Source organism: Mustelus asterias, unplaced genomic scaffold (assembly GCF_964213995.1).
Source record: "Mustelus asterias unplaced genomic scaffold, sMusAst1.hap1.1 HAP1_SCAFFOLD_2205, whole genome shotgun sequence".
Lineage (NCBI taxonomy): Eukaryota > Metazoa > Chordata > Chondrichthyes > Carcharhiniformes > Triakidae > Mustelus > Mustelus asterias.
Window position 1 is genome coordinate 3624 of NW_027592150.1, and position 20058 is coordinate 23681.

Consider the following 20058-nt stretch of genomic DNA (forward strand, 5'->3'; position numbering starts at 1 on the left):
CCCCGTCCCCTCCTCCCCACTCCTCTCCCCCTCCCCGCCCCCTCCCTGCTCCCTCTCCCCCTCCTCTCCCCCTCCCCTCCCCTCTCCCCCTCCCTGCCCCCTCCCCGCCCCCTCTCCCCCTCCCTCTCCCCCTCCCCCTCCCCGCCCCCTCTCCCCCTCCCCGCTCCCTCTCCGCCCCTTCTCCCCCTCCCCGCCCCCTCTCCCCATCCCTGCCGCCTCCCCCTCCCCTCTCCCCCTTCCCGGTCCCTCTCCCCTCTCTGCCCCCTATCCCCACCGTTCCCTCTCCTCCCCTGCCCTCTCCCTCCCTCCCCTCCTCTCTCCCGCTCCCCTTCACTCCCTCCCCCTCACCTCACCATCTCCCTTCCAAATACCAGCCTTCTATCACCACCCCCACCCCACGCCCCTCATCCCCAATCCCCTCCCTCCCACCTCCACTCCCCCTCCCCTTCCCTCCCACCTCCACTCCCCTCCCTCCCACCTCCACTCCCCCTCACTCCCACCTCCACTGCCGTCTGGTTCCAAAGCTTGCCAAATCTGCCTTCAACCACCACCCCCTCAGGCTCCTCCCCCGCCCCCACGGGAGCTCCCTCTTGGGCTCCACCCCCACCCGTTTTGTCCAAACGTCCGTCCACTTAGCTGCAGCCCATCCCCTTTCACACCACACACCAGCCCCTGAGCTCTGACACCGCTCACCCTTGCATCACGCCTGCCCCATTGCACTTGCAACCTTTAATACACTCGTCACACTCCCCCGACCCTCCCCAGTGATCGACCCGACCTCACTTTACCCGACCACCCCAATCAATCCCACTTCACATCCTCTAGTTCTATCCCTATCTCTGCCTATTTTAGATCTAATTCTGTCCTGTCTCGGCCTGGGCGGCACTTCAAGGCACTTGTCTGCCACCTTTAGCTCCGTCCTCTTAATACACCACCATGCCTCCTCGCCTTGGCAATAAACCCGAATGCCCTCGGGGGACATGCTGAATTCCTCTGTAATCACGTCCCGCCCTCTGTAGCCATGCCCTACCACCCTCTCTAACCAGGCCCCGCTGTATGTAACCACATGCCCCTCTTTAACCATGTCCTCTTGCCCCCTGCATTCATACCCACCCCCTGCAACCACGCACCGCCCACTGAACCAGCTCCCGCCCTCTGCAACCGTACTCTAACCACGCCCTCCTGCCCTCTGCAAGCCCGCCTCGCCCTCCGCACCCGCCGACCCACCCTCGGCACCCACCAGCCCGCCCTGGGCGCCCGCCGGCCCACCCTGGGCGCCCGCCGCCCCGCCCTCGGCACCCGCCGCCCCGCCCTCGGCACCTGCCGCCCCGCCCTCGGCACCCGCCGCCCCGCCCTCGGCACCCGCCGCCCCGCCCTCGGCACCCGCCGCCCCGTCCTCGGTAAACGCCGCCCCGCCCTCGGCGCCCGCCGGCCCGCTCTCGGCAACCGCCCCTCCCCCACCCTCTGCAACCGTGTCCCGCCCAAACTCTGCAACTGCTCCCCCACAACTGCCCCCAATCCCTGCAACTGCCCCCAGCGACCACGCGCCCCGCCCCCGGCGACCGCACGCCCTGCCCTCCCCCCCCCCCCCGGTGACTGTGCGCCCCCCCCCCCCCCCCCCCCCCCGGCGACCGCGCGCCCCGCCCCCCCCGGCGACCGTGCGCCCCCCCCCGGCGACCGCGCCCCCCCCCCTCCGGCGACCGCGCCCCCCCCCCCTCCGGCGACCGCGCGCCCCGCATTCTGTAGCCACGTCCCATTCCTTTTACCATGCCACTAACGTCTGTGGCCACGTTCTGCCCTGGGGTGGCCATGCGCTCCTGCCCTTTGTAACCATGCACCACCATCTATAACCACGCCACCGCCCTTGGTGACCCGTCTGCCATCGGTGGCCACATCTCCCCTTTACACTGGCCTCACGCTCTGCAACCACACCTTGCCCTCTGGAACCAGGCCCTGCCCTTTCCCCCTCCCGAATCGCACCCATAACCCCTGGATGGGCACCCCCTGGAATCACACCCCACCCGCCCTGACCCCTTCAAGCCTCCTCCCTACTACCCCCTCTGTGTGACCACTCCCTCACACTGCCCCCCTCATTCCCACCCCCTTTTGACCCCCTCCCCTCTTCCTAGCCTCCTCTGACCCTCTCACGCCCACTCCCCACCAGCCACCCCTTTCTGAACTTTGGAGATCATGCCTTCGTCCATTTTGACAAACACGCTTTCACTACTATTTCGCAAAAGAATTAGGAGCCGGAGTCATTCATGTGACCTGTTGAGCCTGCTCCTCCATTTTACACAATCTTGGCTTCTCCTGGGCTTCACCTCCACTTTCTTGCCTTCTCCTCATACCCTTCGATTCTCTGAGAGACCAGCAATCTATCTCAGCCTTGAATATACACAGCAATGGAGCATCCATAATCCGCTGTGGTAGAGAATGCCAAATATTTACAACCGTAAACTTCTCCTAATCTGTCTTAAATACTTGACCTCTTCTCCTGAGATTGTCCCCAGGTTCCCCAGCCAGGGAAACATTCTCTGTGTGTATTCTGTCTACCTTTGGAACCTTGCATGTTTCCATGAGATCGCCTTTCCACCTTCTAAATTCCATAGAACCCTGACAGTGCAGAAAGAGGCCATCCGGTCTCTCCACAGAACTCAACAGAAAATAGGCCCAATTTCCTCAGTCTCCCATCATAGGACAAGGGACCAACCCTGTGAATGCTCAGTGTACTGCCTCCACTGCGCACACATCACTGCTTAAATCTGGAAACCAAAACTGTATACAGTATTCCAAGTATGGGCTTGCCAGTGCCCTGTACCACTGTGGGAAATTATTCTTGTACTCCAATTCACTTGCAATAAAGGCCAACATGCTGCGTGCCTTCCTATTGCTTGTTATACCTGCCTGCTAACTTTGTGTTCGCTGTATGACTATACCTAAGATGAGCTACTATTTTCTAGTGTCATGCCTTTTAAAATATATTTTGCTTTTCTATTATGATCAAAGTGAAGAACTTCACAGTTGCCACGTTATACTCCATCTTCCACCCTGTTGCCCACAAACTTAACTTTACAACTCTTTGCAGTCCTTTTGTGTTTGTCTCATAGCTTTGTATTGTGAGAAAACTTAGATACTGCTCGGGTCACTGTCTGTGTGGAGTTTGCACGTTCTCCCCGTGTCTGCGTGGGTTTCCTCCCGGTGCTCCGATTTCCTCCCACAGACTGAAAGTCGTGCTGGTTCGGTGCATTGACCCAAACAGGGGCCGGAATGTGGCGACTAGGGGAATTTCACAGTAACTTCATTGCAGTGTTAATGTAAGCCTTACCTGTGACCAATAAATAAATAAACTTTACTTTTACTTTATACATTACACTTGGGCCACAATCTTATCCTTTCGCCCGGCCGAAGGGTGAGGTGAAGCCGGTAAGATCGCGAGCGGGCCGAGAAATCGGTCTGATTTCTCACCTCTCATGACGAGCACCGGATATCCAATGAGATAAGCCACGTGTGCAAAAAGGGCGTGAGGTTGATTGTAATATTTAAATTCCATTTAAATTAGAATTAAAATATTATAAGTGAGCCCAGGACACAATCACCTGGGCTCACTTGCCCCTGCAGCCTCGCTGGTGAAGATTGTCACCAGCGAGGATCACATATGATCCTCAATGGTATCCCATCAGCCGGAACCAGATTTGATGGCAACGCCGGTGGGACCAGAGGCCATGGAAGCCCAACACCCCCCTTCCCCCCCCCGGAAGGTTGGGGGCAAGGGAATTGCCACCTGACACCCTTGCACTGGGCATGCTGGCACTGGGCAGTGCCAAGGGGATGGGACCTGAAGGGGGCTGGCCGATCCGGGGTGTGGGGGAGACACACGCTGCGCACTTTGCAACCACAATCGGGGTGTGGGGGGGAGGTGGTGGACATGCTGTGCACTCTGGAGCCGCGATCAGGGGTGGGGACACGCTGCGTACTCTGCAATCCGGATCAGGGCGGTGGGTGGCATACGCTGCGTACTCTGTAACTGGTGATCGGGTGGCCCATGCGCAAGGGCTGTGTATTGGCCATGGAGCCCGCAATAACGGGGAGGGAGGTGCATGCAAGTTGGGGGATCGGACAGCCCATGCAGGGGGTTGGGGGGGGTAGTGGTGGGTCTGGGCAGGGGGTGGTGATGGGGGATCTACTGCGGAGTCCTGCAATAGTGGGGGGAGGGTGCGAATCGGCCGTGAAGACCAGCAGTAGCTGGGAGAGGCAGGCAGTGATAAACAGATATCTGTGTTCATAGAACACGTAGATCTGAACATGCGCAATGGCTCTCTCTGCTGCAAGCTGCCGGCTTTTGGCAGGCTTTTGCCGCGCCTGTTCTCCCTCCTGGAAGGAAACAGATTTTACTTTTTTCCCCCACAGAGTAAGATTGAGATTCTAATTTTTACTCACCCAAAAAAAATTCTCTGCCGTTTTTATGCTCGTTTGGCACTTAGAATTTTTTTGGTAAGATCGCCCCTTTGGTCTTTTTTAATTAATATAGATTGTGACTAGCTGAGGCCCCAGCATGAACCTTACGATGCTCCAGATGTCACAGCCTGGCAACTTGAAAATGCCTCATTTATTCCCACTCTTTACGTCCTGCCCATAACCAATTCTCTATCTGTGCTAATACATTACCCCTAACTCCATAAGTCCTTATCTTACCTCTTACGTTTTAACTTATTAAATGCCTTTTGGAAATCCATCGTACACTAAATCTACTATGCTTTTCTCAGTGCATTTTTACAATTTCTTTAATGATTGATTCCAGCACTTTTCCACCGACTGATGTCAGGCTAACTGGCCTGGAGTTCTCTGTTTTTGCAGTGTTACAGTTGCTTGCTTTTAATCTACTGGGATCATTCCAGAAGCTAAGTAATTTTGGAAGATTATAGCCAGCACATACGCTACCACTGCAGCTATCTCTTTAGAACCCCACCTATTGGCCATCAGGTCCTGGGATTTGTCAGATTTTAGTCCCTTAAGTTTTGCCAATGCTTTTTCTCTGCTAATACTAATGACCTTAATTTCCTCACTCTTTTTATCCCTTAGGTTATCCTGTAATTCTCGTATGTAACTTGTGTCTTCCGCTGTGAAATAAAAACAAAATCTTTGTTTAATGACTCTGCTAATTCCTCATTCACCCATGATAATTTTTCCGGTCTCGATTTCTAAGGGACCAACATTTACGTTAGGTACTCTCTTCCTTTTGACATGCTTGTAAAAGCTATTGTCTGTTTTTTACCCTGGCGAATTTGCTCTCTTATTTCTTTTTCTTCGTATCAATTTTTTGGTGGCCATTTTGCCGTTTTCTGAAACAATCCCAATCCTCTGACTACCTCCTAGTCTTTGCAACGTTATGAGCTTCTTAATTAAATACTGCCCTTAATCTTCTTAGTAAGCCATGGGTGGATCTTTCTTGCTGCGTTTTGGTTTTTCAGTGGAATGTTTATTTGTTGAATATTTTGAATTGTTTCTTTAATTTGTTTCCCATGCTTTATTTACTGTCATACCTATCCGCTTATTGACCCAGTTAACCATAGCCAGTTCTTCCTTCATACCTCATAATTGGCATTTTTGACTTTGTTCAAAACGTTTTCTTTCTCGTCAGCCAACTTCATCACTATGCTGCCACTATCATTTTTATTCGATGGGTTTCAATTTTGCTGGCAAAGTCTATTATGTAGCACTTCCCCATCCTACCCCCTACATTGTCACCACCTGCATCCCTGCCACCATGGAATCTTTTACATCTATCTCAGAGGATGAGCCGTCTGAAAGAGGGCACCTTGGATGGTACAGCACTCCCTCAGTACTGCACTGCAATGTCAGTCTATGTGGTCAAGTCTCTGGAGTGTGACTTGAGCAGACAGCCTTGTGACTCAGGTGAGAGTGCTAATACTGAACCACAGCTCAACATCCTGACTACACTTCAAACATATTGCTGACGTTGTGATAAGGTGCAATATAAATGTGAGGTGTTTCTTAATACTGGTATTTTTCACTGTCCACATGGACATAGTAGGAACATTTCACTTGCTCTTATTTGTACTTGACTTTAAATCCCCGTGGCAACACCAAGTAGTACTCAGAGCAACTCAAAAACCAATTGCAAAACGATACACAAACATATATGCAATTCTTGTGGCCCCTGCTGTTTACGGCTTTTTTTGTAATGAGGCAGTGATAGTTGGCTCTATGGTCAGCAGATATTAACATGAACCCACCCTTGGTTTAATCAAATATGCAGATATTTAATAAAGAATGAACCTGCATTTATATAGCGCCTTTCACAGTCTGGGGGCCCTCAGCAGTGCTTTTTATGTTTAGTCACCGCTGTAATTGAGTAAAATGCAATGGCAGACAGCTGAGGTCCAATAAACAGCAATGAGATTCATGTTGGGTATTATGCACCCCAGCTGACCATTTTCTGTGCAAAAGGGGGAAAGATCAGCAGGGTTCAAATTCCTGATATAATTGGGATGCCAAAGCAGGTGGATGTCTCCCTTTTGATGGCCAAGACAGCTTGTTTGCAATTTTTTTGGAGGGGCTAGGGAAATGGCTGGATCTGGGGAACTAAGCCTGCAATGGTTAAAAATCTTGGAATCCCATGTCATAACATTTGTCTTTTTGTGTCATTTAAACTAGCATCTTTGAATGTGGCTCATCCTAGGTAATAGAACACTCATCCAACCAAAACATTAGCATCAACTTCCCATCATGTAGAGTATGGTGAGCAGAATATGGAGTTGAGCAAGAAAATCAAATGGACAAGATATGCTGCAGTGAATGACTGAGTGACTGGAGAGATGAGTGGGACTCAGCACAAATCTGGACCTCTAGAGTTTAATCTCCTGTTTGGTGAATGAGATTAAGGGGACAAGCGATTTGCCTTTATCTCCCACAGGACACGTTGATATAACATTTCACTATTTTAAAGAACTGTGGGTATACATGAAACAAGCCCATAATAAATGTTTTCATCTGTAGATATCTGCTGAATGTTTCAGCAGTTTAATATCAACAATAAACTGAGACCATGTGCTGGCCAGGTGTAATTCTTCTAGTTCTGGCAGCATCTCATCTTCAGTCCAGTGCTTGGTGCTGATGTATACAATGCTGTGCTTTGGTGTATTCATTAGTCTAGTGCAGATATACTTTTCAACAATCTTAACCTATTTCTTGCAGGTTATTTTTGTACAAGGAACCCAGACGAGGGTTTAGAAAAGCACCAAAACAAAATGAGCCTCGGAAAGCAGAGCCCGATGAAAAGGCTCTGAAGGACTTGGCCACACGTGTGAATCAGACGAGCAAAAGCAGCCTTACCCCACTGTTGGATAAGCCTGTCTTATCTCAGTCATCATCACACTCATTCAAAAAGCTCATCAAACCCTTTCTGTTTACTGTTGGGGTAAGTTAGAATTGAAGATGAAGTTATTTCCTCTTTTGAAGACTCTGAGGACTGCTGAGATATTGTTCCATAGGACGGCACAATGGTTAGCACTGCTGCCTCACTGCACCAGGGACCCGGGTTCAATTCCGGCCTTGGGTGACTGTGTGGAGTTTCATGTTCTCCCATGTGTGATTGGAGTTTGCATGTTCTCCCGTGTCTGCATGTGTTTCCACTGGGCTCCCCGGTTTCCTCCCACAGTCCAAAGATATGCAGGTTCAGTGGATTAGCTGTGGTAAATGCACAAGGTTGCGGGGATAAGGGTGGAAGGCAGGATCTGGGTGGGATGCTCTTTTGGAGAGTCGATGCAGGCATGATGGGCCCAATGGCCTTGTTCTGCTCTGTAGGGATTTTGTGGTTCTAGGAGTTGACTACCCCTTTGGTGGCTCTCCTGAGTGTTCATTCCTCGCATGCAAGTCTGAACAGTGCACGTCATTAGGCCTTTAGATGACTGGACATCTTGTCGTGTTATGGCATGGTGCTATGTAATGTTGATCAGGAGCTCAGGTTGGCCATTTCCTCTCCCTAACCTGGAATGCTGAGATCGATTCTTTGTGGGAACACGTGTCAGCCATTGAATCTAGTGCTCCACAGTATTTTTGTGATGGCATATTCAAATTCCAAATTCCCCACATCCTTACTTTTCAATGAAATATTTTCCTTTCACACATCTCTGTGGATTCTGTTCCTCCAGCCATCTGGAATAGTGTACTCTAATTCTCACAAAACTTTGCTGTGCAGAAGATTTTCCCAGATTTCCAACCAGTTTAGCTCAAATTCTAAGAGTTATGACCCAGGCCAAAGACTCCAAAGTATTTTGTGAAATTAGCCTAGACCCTAAGTTTTATATTTGATTTTGGCATTGGTGAGCATAAGGTGTTTCACTTCAGGTATGATTCAAGTGACCCACTAAAAAGCTTTTATCAAACTAAGTTTATTTAAGAACACAGTTAAAATATAACAAAAGGAATTAGCATAACTTTTACCAGTTACAAGATTTAAACATGCCACAGTATAACTCGAAACAGCTAGCTATCTCTGTTGTTCCAAATTAAACACCATTCCACAGACATTCTTTCCTTCTTCAGACTTGATACAGAAACAAGTATGCTATTGTGATGCTGGTGTTTCAGCTTTGTAACACCTATGGACAGAAATCCAAGCCAGCTGTTTCCCGAGAAGGGTATATCCTCAAAACAGCAAAACCTGAGAGTTAAACTTAATCTCTGGTACCTTCCAGAAACACACATAGAGAACAGAAACTTCAACTCCAGAGAGGGAAAACACTGCTGTCTCTCTCAGCTTCAAGCCACTTCTGAAAAACAAAACTAAAAACTGAAATGCTCTGTGAAAAATAGCTGTCCTTAGCTACATGACATGACCTGTCAATCACGCCAATCAAGCTCCACTCAGCAATCCCAAGGGACGATTAAAACCACTGAATACTGCATTAGTTCAGATTAAAATCAATATGATATCAATTATACTGCCTCAGTAACAACAAAGGACACAGGCTACAGCCAACACTGTGCCAACAAATCATCCTGCAGACAAACATGATTAAAATACATTTCTTAAAGACACAGTATCATCACCTCCTCCCTTAAGAAAACAAAGAATCATTAATATTCAAAGATGGCTTCATTTTTCAAAACCTGTTAGTGTCACACTACTAGTACTCTACAATAGGTATCTATACATTTTATAAAATCAAAACATGCAAATATAACAGTAGTACAGTCCATTTCAGTCCTTGCCTTTCACCATCGAACATTCCTTCTTTCTTTTCTCGACAAGCTGCTTTTGTTCAGGTACTTCCTTGTTCCTCTCCAAAATCATCACATAAGATGTCCCCTTGTTCTGGAGGGTCGAGTTGAACACTATCTACTTTATCAATTTCCTTTGTTCTGCATGCCTCAATTAGATCGCTCCTTAGCAACTCATCCTCGGGGAATATGACATATTTATTCTGTCTTCTCTCATAATTCAGTCCTTCCAAATTAGATTGTATCCGAGGGAAATGGCGTGAACCTTCTCCAGAGTTGTATCTACTTTTTAACCTGGTCTAAAATTATCCCAAATGAATCTGCCCACAGCCCCATGTGGATGCAGTGTTTCTCCCTTAATTTCATACTCTGTTACCATTAATGAACAGTAAGAAGTCTCACAACACCAGGTTAAAGTCCAACAGGTTTATTTCGTAGCAAATACCATAAGCTTTCGGAGCAATGCTCCTTCGTCAGATGGAGTGGTCTCTGTTCTCAAACAGGGCACAGACACAGAAATCAAATTACAGAATACTGATTAGAATGCAAATCTCTACAGCCAGTCAGGTCTTAAATGTACAGACAATGTGGGTGGAGGGAGCATTCAACACAGGTTAAAGAGATGTGTATTGTCTCCAGACAGTACAGCTTGTGAAATTGTGCAAGTCCAGGAGGAAAGCTGTGGGGGTTACTGATAATGTGACATAAATCCAACATCCCGGTTTAGACCGTCCTCATGTGTGCGGAACTTGGCTATCAGTTTCTGCTTAGTGACTCTGCGCTGTCGTGTGTCGTGAAGGCCGCCTTGGAGAACGCTTACCTGAAGATCCAAGGCTGAATGCCCGTGACGGCACAGGGCTGAGTTAGTTTGAGCATTTTCCTACCTGTGAACATTGTTTTGATTGTAGATTCCAAATCCCTTTGTTCATCTGGTGTTGCTGACCTGATGGAGGGCAGACAAGTCAGCACAGAACTCTCAGCCCTCCTGGTCTGCAGGGTCTAATGGCTTTTTCCTGTTTCAAATAGTTCTTGCATATATTGCACATTTTCCATTATATGTTTCTAATCTCCAATAAAATGTTCAGCATTGTGCCCACATTGTGAACTTTGAATGTCAAAATCCTCAAATGCCAATGAGGGGTGTTTGAGGAGGAGATGGTGGTTGAAACATTCTGGGTGAAAGGTTGAAAGCTCTTTTATATAGTGGCCAAGCATTTTCATTATTCATTAGAGGAAGGTGGCAGGGGGCATGTAGACTTAGCTTCTCTTCCATTGCATCTTAGTGATGTTGCATACTATGCCTAGACTGAACCTTTATGTTACATTATTGACCTGGGCTCTTTGCTGAGTATCCTGCTCTGTGGACACTGGTCTATTTACCTTGCATCATGTATTATGGGACTTGCCGCTTTACCCAGTAGACCGTACTGTTGATCTTGTACTTTGACAGGACAACAGTACAATTGAACATGGTGGGAGAGAAAACTGGGCTAATCTAGCAATGCTGCTAATTTTAAATGCTATGTATTAAACTGAGTCATCAGTTGGACACTGAGCACTAACTCGTGTAGTTCACAGGATCCTCATTTGGGGTAGCAGCCATCTGGCAGTATGAGTCTCTCAAATCCAGAGTTCAAAGTTACTTCAATGACCTCCGACTGGATTGGTTGGAAAAGCATCACCCACCCAAAGCTGGTGACATCAGAAAGCAGGTAAATAGTTTCTGAAATTTGCTACTTTGCTATTTTTAAAAAAAAATCATATTTAAGCTTCTGTTGAGTTACGGACTCTTGATCATTATGTTTACTGGGTGTGGGGGATTAGCTGTTTCGAGGGAAGGCAGGCTGCTGCTGCCACTTTCACAGGCTGAGGAGTATGTCAATGCATGCTCACCCTCTCACCCACTGACTAGCACTTGTGTGTAGTGGATTGATGGCTGGTTTTCAAGTGACATTAAGATGTCATTGGGTCAACGCTGTGCTAACTTAGTGAGTAGAGAGACACAATGATCAGAATGGTCCAAATTAATGCCGGTGGTGATGGGAGAAATATTTGTTAGTTTTGAATAGACGGAGGAAAACCAATTAGCTTTCCTGTGATCTCCGAATGGAAGTGCTTCTGTGCAGATACAAGGATTTGGGTTAGGATGGGATAGATTTCAAGCTGAAGCTGTTCATTGTGCTTCAACAGGGAATATCACTCACAATTCTAATCATGAATAAGTTTTTGTATTTTAATCACTATACTTGGGAAACTTAATGTTCACATAAATGGGGAAGCAGGTATAACCAGTGGTTGCAACTTCCACTAGAACATAAGAACTAGGAGCAGGAGTAAGCCATTTTCACCTTGGAGCTGCTCCGCCATTCAATTAGATCATGATCTAAGCTGATCTTTTCATGGACTCAGCTCCACTTAGCCGCCCGCTCACCATCACCCTTAATTCCTTTACTGTTCAAAAATCCATCTATCTCTGCCTTAAAAACATTCAACGAGGTAGCCTCAACTGCTTCACTGGGCAGGGAATTCCACAGGCAAGCATTGTTTTTAGATAATACTGCAGTTAGGAATAGTGCCTTGAATAGGTTAATAGAAATGGCCTTTAGTTGAACACTTCAGAAACACTTCCTGATAATTCCTGACTTTATTCTAGAAGTGGGTGAGTGAAAATCAATTTTAGGACATAAGAACAGGAAAGATTTGCATTTATGTAGAACCTGTTACAACCTCATGATATCCCAAAACCTTATATGGAGGAGTCAATAAAGTTCTTTTGAAGTGTAGTCACTGATGTAATATAAGAAATGTTACATCTACTGCAAGGTCCCACAAATGTGGGAATGACCAGTCAATCTGTATCAGTGATTTTGGTTGAGGGATGAATATTGACCAGGACGACAATGAGAACGCCTCTGCTCACCTTTAAATATTGTAAGGGATCTTTTGTACATATCTGAGAGAGAAGATGTGGCCTTGCTTAATTTCTCATCTGAAAGACTCCCTCAGTAATGCATGGGAATGTCAGCGTGCGTTTGGTCCTCCAGTTTCTGCAATGGGACTTGAACTCCCAACCCCGAGACTCAGGTGAAAGTGATTCCACTGAACCACAACAGATAAAATAATAAATAAACTTTAAAATCTTGCACTCCATCCTGTGAATGAGCCAACATGTTCTGTACAAGTCTCCTGGCTTACAAGGATTAGTGGACTCCACGCTCAGAAGCATTGTCTGTGAAATACAGTGGTTGTTCGACAGTCTGTTGCAGTTGAGGGTTACTTTATTTTACTTCCTTTGTTTCTGAATGGACTGGTCAGGGTACCAGGAGGTTGTCTCAAGGAAGAATGCTCCCAGTTATGGATTTCTTCCATGGCCCGAGAGATAGGAAGGAGCCTCTGGGAGTTAAACAATTGTTCCAACATGAAACTGCCAAGCGATGCTATCCTGCATCCAGTTTTACTGAGTTTATTAGCACAGTACCATGTCTATTATTTTTATATTAGTGAGGATTAGTGATGTTTTTTAATCCACATCAGACTTATTATTACATATCAGGGCTGTTGAGAGTTGGATGTCTGCGAGAGGCCTGAGGAAGGCAGTGTAGCAACCATTTCTAAAGAGGGAGACAGATAATTCCAGGCTAGTTAGCTTACTACAAGTAACCAGGAACATCTTACTGCCTATAGTTAAAGATAAAATTTCCATATGGCTGAAGAGAAAACATTAGGGGCCCAATTTTACCATTGCAGGCGCGAAAACTTGGTAAAGTCGAGCGTAAGGCCATTAACGCGATCTGTGCCCACGTCGGCACAGATGCTCACTTTACCAAGGCCCGAAAATGGTAGCGATCCGATTCATGCCCAAAATGGGCGCAACGGCAATTTAAATGCATTTGCATGCATTTAAATTGAATTAATGGGCTGTCCTCCCAACTTTACCAGCATTTCCCCCCTTTACCATCGCGTTTGCGCATCCAGATTCGGCGCGAAACAGACCTGCTCGGCAAAGATCTGTTTCAGGTGCTCCAGCTTCTGAAGAGGTAAGTTCAGGGCTTCCAACGGCTCTCTGACTCAGATCAGTGGTGGAGGGGGGAGGGGGAGGCGGATCAGATCATTCTCTGGTTAGGGGGGAGCGGGAGAAGGGAGGCCTGATCATTTTCTGGTGGGGGATGGGGGGGGGAGGAGGCGGGTCAAATGTACCTCTGGTGGATGGGGGGGGGGGGGAGGGAGGCCCCATCGCTCTCTGGTTGGGGGTGGGGGCGGCAGAGGGAGGCCCGATTGTTGTCTGGTGGTGGGAGGGGGACAGAGGAAGGCCAGATCACTCTCTGGTTGGTGGGGGAGAGGGGGAGGAGGGAGGCCGCTGCCACTCTGTGGGCGATTGGTGGGGGCGAAGGGGGTATTAGGGTCGCGATCTGGGTAGCGGGGGAGATGGGTGGATAAGGGGGACAGTTATATTGTGAGGGTGGGGTGATGTCTGTGGGAGCTATCGCTCCCGTTTTTCGCTCCCGAGCCACTTTATCTGCTTTTTGCGGCGCGGGAGCAATGTGACAGCAGCGCGTTTTTCAAATTTGTTTTTCTCACTGCTCATGCGCAGTTCAGAGCTCCGATCATTCCAGGTGTGCTAAGCCCCACCCACAGCACAATTCAGACTCGCAATTTTATTTTCAAGCTAAGTGCTAACCATTGTGTCACCATGTTAGAACAGTTGGTGTTTGTGAGAAATGAGCTTTGGTGAAGGAGTTAAGGCAGAGAAATAAGTTTTCAGTGTCCTACAAGGATGAGTTTTGATGGGAATATTAGGTTACGAGAGGAATTTGCTTTGATGGGAGAATTTCTGTTATTAAAGAGATGGGCTTCTATGTGTTGATTCATTACAGCAACACAAACAGGAGTAGGTCATTTCATACCTGGAGTCTGCTCTGCCATTTAGTGAGACCATGGCTGATCTGTGGCCTAGCTCCACATACCCATATTCTTTAAAACCTTAGGATAACAAAAAACTATCAAGCTCAGATTTGAAATTAATTTTGTATGAAATGCTGTTTGCAGAAAATAATTCCAAATTTTTACTACTCTTTGGGTTTTTTAAATTAATTCATGGGATGTGGTAATGCCAGGTGTTGCCAACACCTAATTGCCCTTGAGAAGGTGATGGTGAGTTGCCTTTTTGGACTGATGCAGCTCTTGTGGTGTTGGAGCACCCACAGTGCTGTTAGGGTTCCATGTTCTTGATCCAAAGATAGTGAAGGAATGGTGGGTAACTGGCAGGTTATGGTGTTCCCATGTGTCTGGTGCCTTCGTCCTTCTAGGTGGTAGAGGTTGTGGGTTTGGAAGGTGCCATCAAAGGAGCCTTGGTGAGTTGCTGCAGTGCATCTTTTCGATGGTACATACTGCTGCCACTGTGCGCCGGTGGTGGAGGGAGTGAATGTTTAAGGTCGTGGGTGAGGTGCTGATCAAGTGGGCTGCTTTGTCCTCAATGATATCGAACTTCTTAAGTGTTGGAGCTGCACTCATCCAGGCAAGTGTCGAAGTGTTTTCTAATTTCACTCCCGAAAGGTCTGGCTTTAATTTTTTTGACTATGCCCCCCCCCCCCAAGTCCTACACTCCCCAACAAGTAGAAATAGTTTTGCTCCAACTACCCTAACTGTTCTCCTTAATATCTTAAAAGATTTAGGTAAAATTGCACTGTAAGCTTCTAAATTCCAAGGAATACAACCTTAGTTTGTGTAATCTTTCCTCATAACTCTTGGAGTTAGCCAAATATCATTTTGGCAAATCTGTTGCACTCCCTTCAAGGTCAAATTCCTTTCTAAGACATGGCTCTTAGATCTGCTCACAATACTCTAGGTATGGTTTAACTGGAGTTTTGTATATCTGCATCTCCTTGTATTCTGGTCCTCTCGATATAAAGGGCAGTACTCCATTAGCCATTTAGAATGTTTTCTCCACTTGTCCATGACATTTTAATGTTCTATGTTTGTGGACCCCAAGTCTCTGAACTTTACTGTTTCTTGCTTTTCACCATTTAGAAAGTACTCTGCTCCATCCTTTTTAGGTCCAAAGTGATATTGAAATCCATTTGTCATAGTTTTGCCCATTAGCTTAATCTGTTAACATCTCTCTCTAATGTTATGCTTCTGTCTATGCTGCTTACTATGGCGCCATTGTATAACAGTCTGCTCTCAGATATTTCAAAATCAATTGTTGTTGTGTTTTAGGTGAACCAGTGGTGGAACAGCCTTACTGAGGGACAGAGGACCGTCACAGGTTTGTGTTAAATGCAATGGATTCTCAAGAAAAAGTCGAGAGAAAGTGGTGAAGAATATTGAAGATGTAGTTTTCATTCCCAAGTCCACCACCCACCTCGGCCATCTCCGCTATGATGCTTTACTTGTTCTTTTTTAAGACATACAGAACTATTTTGAGATTTTATTGCAGTTGCTTTAGATACCAAGTAATTTTTAATGATATCCCCTTGAGTCAAAGATTTGAATGAGGGGTAATGATGGCACTTTCAAATGCTGCAAAAGAATGTTCCAAACTGAAAGTGCAGAAGTTAAAATTCTGCTGACCTTTTTTTAAGCAATAGCGACACATGCTGCACTTTCTTTCACTGCAAGAGCCCGTTCGTTGTACTACTGTTGTATTCCAATTTTAATGTTTGCCACTGCAACATTGTGCTGTGGAAAATAAGTGATATCTTTTTGCACCATGTCAGTGAAACCACAGGGTGGAGCTGTGCCATTCAAAACATAATCTCCACACAATTCAAAACTATCAGCCTTCTAAGATGTGCGGGTTAGGTTGATTGGCCAGGTTAAAAAAAAAATTGCCCCTTAGAGTCCTGAGATGCGTAGGTTAGAGGGATTAGCAGGTAAAATATGTGGGGGTAGGGCCTGGGTGGGATTGTGGTCGGTGCAGACTCGATGGGCCGAATGGCCTCCTTCTGCACTGTAGGGTTTCTATGATTCTATGATTTCTATTAAAAAATTGGTGTTGATTTTTAGTTTGGGTGACATTGGATCAGCCGTCCATTACACAATTCACCCAATTTCAACTTCCAAAAGCAATATCAGCAGACCTGATATTGTCCGATCTAAGTTGTCTGCCATCAGAATTACCCTCATCAAACCTTTCTGCTGTGATTCTGATCTCCTTCATATGTTGGAACCATGTAGAATCATAGAATGGTTACAGCTTAGAAGGAAACCATTTGGCCCTTCCTGCCTGTTCTAGCTCTTTACATGAGCAGCACAGCTGCTCCCATGCCCCCCTGGTGGCACAGTGGTTAGCACTGCTGCCTTACAGTGTCAGAGACCCGGGTTCGATTCCCGGCTTGGGTCACTTTCTGCGGAGTCTGCACATTCTCCCCGTGTCTGCGTGGGTTTACTCCGGGTGCTCCAGTTTCCTCCCAGTCTGAAAGACATACTGGTTAAGTGCATTGGCCATGCTAAATCCTCCCTCAGTGTACCCAAACAGGCGCCGGAGTGTGGCGACTAGGGGATTTTCGCAGTAACAATCGCAGTGTTAAGGTAAGCCTATTTGTGACACTAATAAATAAACTTTGAAAAACTTTAAACATTTCCCCTGCGATTTTTTTTCTCTTCAGATAATTATCCAATCCCCTTTTTAAAACCATGATTGAATCTACCTCCACTCTCAGGCAGCACCTTCTAGATTCTAACCACTTGCTTGATTTTTCACCAGTCACCTTACATTTGTGGCCTCTAGTTCTCAACCCTTCTGCACATCAAAACAGTTTATCTTTGTTTTCTAGACCCCTTATTGATTTTGATGATCTGTCAGTGTTTCAGCCTGGGATTGCAGAAGTCCACTCAAGCTGCTGCTTTCACTCTCTGTTCATATTGAGTGTCCACAGATCTCCCGATGTCGGACTGTTTCCTTCCTAGTCTTCCCAGATCTTGTGATATGCCTCTCCATTCTTAACTCTGTGCCTTGACTCTACTCATCAACCTGGACCTGCCTCAGATCTCCTGCAAGCCTGTTTCTATTTACCCCAGTAATGGACCTTCTGCTTTCTTCCTAGACATGGGCTGCTCTCTCCTGTGGTGCGGGCCTCCCTTGATTATCTCTTTAGGCCCGACCCTTCTTCAGCCCACCTATTTATAAGTATATTGTTGATGATGTTAACACCACAGTCTGCCCTGACCTGTGGATAAAGTGCCTGGAGACTCCAGAGAACATGTGGCATATTGAGGGCTGGTAAAATGGAAATCTCTGGGTGTGGAGTTTGGAGTTTTACCTGTTCAAATCAAAAACTCTTGTGCAGCTAATGACCTTCTGCATCAAATGTCATTTAAAAATAAATTACTGAGACAAAGTCTTTTACTTGATATTTTTATAGACAGTCAGTCTATAAAGTTTTACCCCCTTCGTGGGCTAAGACCAATTGTAAAAATTCTACCACCACCTCAGCTGAGAGCAGATAACTCAATGCTGACCATGGGTGGCTCCACCTGCTCTCTATGGCTCAGTTACCTTACCTTCCACCTGGAAATCCTATTAAAACTCCATTTTAAAGAAAAGTCTGTGTACACAACATGTAGGCTACTCCTGAAATGGACCCACGGTTAAATCTGCATGTAACAGGATATAGCAAATAGCATGAGATCAGTGAGCAGTTAAAAACAGATAATGCTGGGAACACACCAGGTCAGACAGCTTACTGTGTATACAACAGACAAGATCATTTTTCAGGTGTACATCCTTTTTGAGAACTGGAAAATAATTTTTACAATTGGTCTTGGCCCACGAAGGGGGTAAAATTTTATAGACTGACTGTCTATAAAAATATCAAGTAAAAAGCTTTGTCTCAGTAATTTATTTTTAAATGACATTTGATGCAGAAGGCTATTAGCTGCACAAGAGTTTTTGATTTGAACAGGTAAAACTCCAAACCCCACACCCAGAGATTTCCATTTTACCAGCCCTCAATATTCCACATGTTTTCTGGAGTCTCCAGGCACTTTATCCACAGGTCAGGGCAGACTGTGGTGTTAACATCATCAACAATATACTTATAAATAGGTGGGCTGAAGAAGGGTCGGGCCTAAAGAGATAACCAAGTTTGTTCATGAATCAGGCCTGTATGGATTGTACTCACTTGTGGAGTTCTCCATTAATAGTCCCTATCTGGATTGTACTCCCTGATGTGAGTCTGTCCATTGATTACTCTGCAACCCATTCCACTCCTTGCTGTCGATCTGTAAATTGATCACACCTGTAGCTTAGTCTGTTAGCACTTTGGCTTTGATTGTACCAACAGTTGTGGATCTGAATATATTGCTGGTGATCTATCCATTAATCATCGCTCCAGCATCAATTTCTGTGCCTTTCTAAATGTTTACGTGTATTATGCTTCTCCTAGTAATAGCTGTAGTTGGATATAGTGACCTGTGCTGCAAAAGCAGCATTTTGGATGGTGCCGTGAGCTATGCTACTGGTTGATCACCGCCTTGCTCCAATGCTGCCACTTCCTCTTAAGCAGGAGTGTTTGCCAGAAGTGATGCCTGGAGTTCACTATTACTGTACAAACAGGCATCAATCTCAAGTTACAAATTTCCACCCAATTTTTCACCTTTGCCTGCTCGGGTAACAGCAGAAAACTGGCACTAACCCAGTAAATCCTATTGACCTTTTTCCTGATGTTAACAGGCCTGCTGTTATTTCAGTATTTGGTGTTTTTATTTTAGAACACCTCTACTTCGGTTTGCTCTTAGATCATGTTAAAACAGTGTTGTGAAAGTTTGAGGATGGAGTCCTAAGCTCTCCGAACATGCCTGGCTCTCAGCAGCTGCTACACATATTGTGGAAATTATTAAAACCCGAAGCCTACCCCTACCTGTCAACTCGTGCACCTTGAGTGCTGCTTTACTGATTTACTCAGCAATTAAATAGTTTCAGTCTCTGAAGTAATTCTGTTCTTTTGCAGGGATTATAGCCACCAATGCTTTAGTGTTCTGTTTGTGGAGAGTTCCTTCGCTGCAGCGAACCATGGTGAAATACTTCACCTCTAATCCTGCTTCCAGTAAGTGTGACAAATATTCAGGATTTATAATTTACGCCCATCAGGATTTACAGCCATTTTCAATTTGCTTTCCAAGCTTTCTTTTGGAATTCTTTGCATACTTGGAGCTTAACCTTTGTATCTTTTGAAAGACACACTTTCAGTCAAGTACTTTTTATAAGTTATCTAAATATATAATGCAGAAAATTTGAATATGAGAAAGGTTAGACCATCGAATCCAGCCCTGACTTAAATGACCATAATCTTTTGTTGTTGCCTCTGTCAGTTCTGTAACAGATCCTGGAGTGTTTGATGGGACAATGTAGCAGGAGCCTCACTCTGCAGACCCCCCCATGCTGTACCTGTCATGGCAATATTCGAGGAGACCATGAGAAGGGGGGAGGGTCACCTGTTTTGGGAATGTTTGAGGAGATGTTGTGGAAGTGAGGGGTCATTCTGTACCTTGTCCGGGAGTGCTTGAAGGTACAGTGCAGAGGAAGCTTAACCATGTATCTAATACATGTATGGGAAATGTAGAGGCAGCGTTATTCTATCAAACTTTGATCTGGGGCAGGATTGTTTGCTTTTTACAGTGAGCATCTAGTTCATTCTGTATCTGACCAAAAGTACTTGCTGGAACAGAAGTACATAAGAACATAAGAACTTGGAGCAGGAGTAGGCCATCTGGCCCCTCGAGCCTGCTCCGCCATTCAATAAGATCATGGCTGATTTTTTTGTGGACTCGGCTCCAATTACCTGCCCTTAATTCCTTTATTGTTCAAAAATTTAT

At 46.1% G+C, this 20058-nt stretch overlaps 1 protein-coding gene across 3 annotated transcripts in view; it reads left to right on the forward strand.

The window, feature by feature from the left end:
* Positions 1-5987: 5987 nt before the first annotated feature.
* parlb (presenilin associated, rhomboid-like b) overlaps positions 5988-20058 on the forward strand; it is a 40356-nt gene continuing 26285 nt past the window's right edge. For 2 of the 3 annotated variants that reach the window (XR_013496980.1, XM_078207317.1), the window contains exons 1-4: positions 5988-7438; positions 10815-10955; positions 15460-15508; positions 19194-19289. Coding sequence is in view for 2 of the 3 variants with exons in the window: in XM_078207317.1 (XP_078063443.1) it covers positions 19256-19289 (34 nt within the window). In the remaining variant the exon portion in view is untranslated. The remainder of the gene's footprint in view (positions 7439-10814; positions 10956-15459; positions 15509-19193; positions 19290-20058) is intronic. The other variant, XM_078207319.1, reaches the window with a different exon arrangement.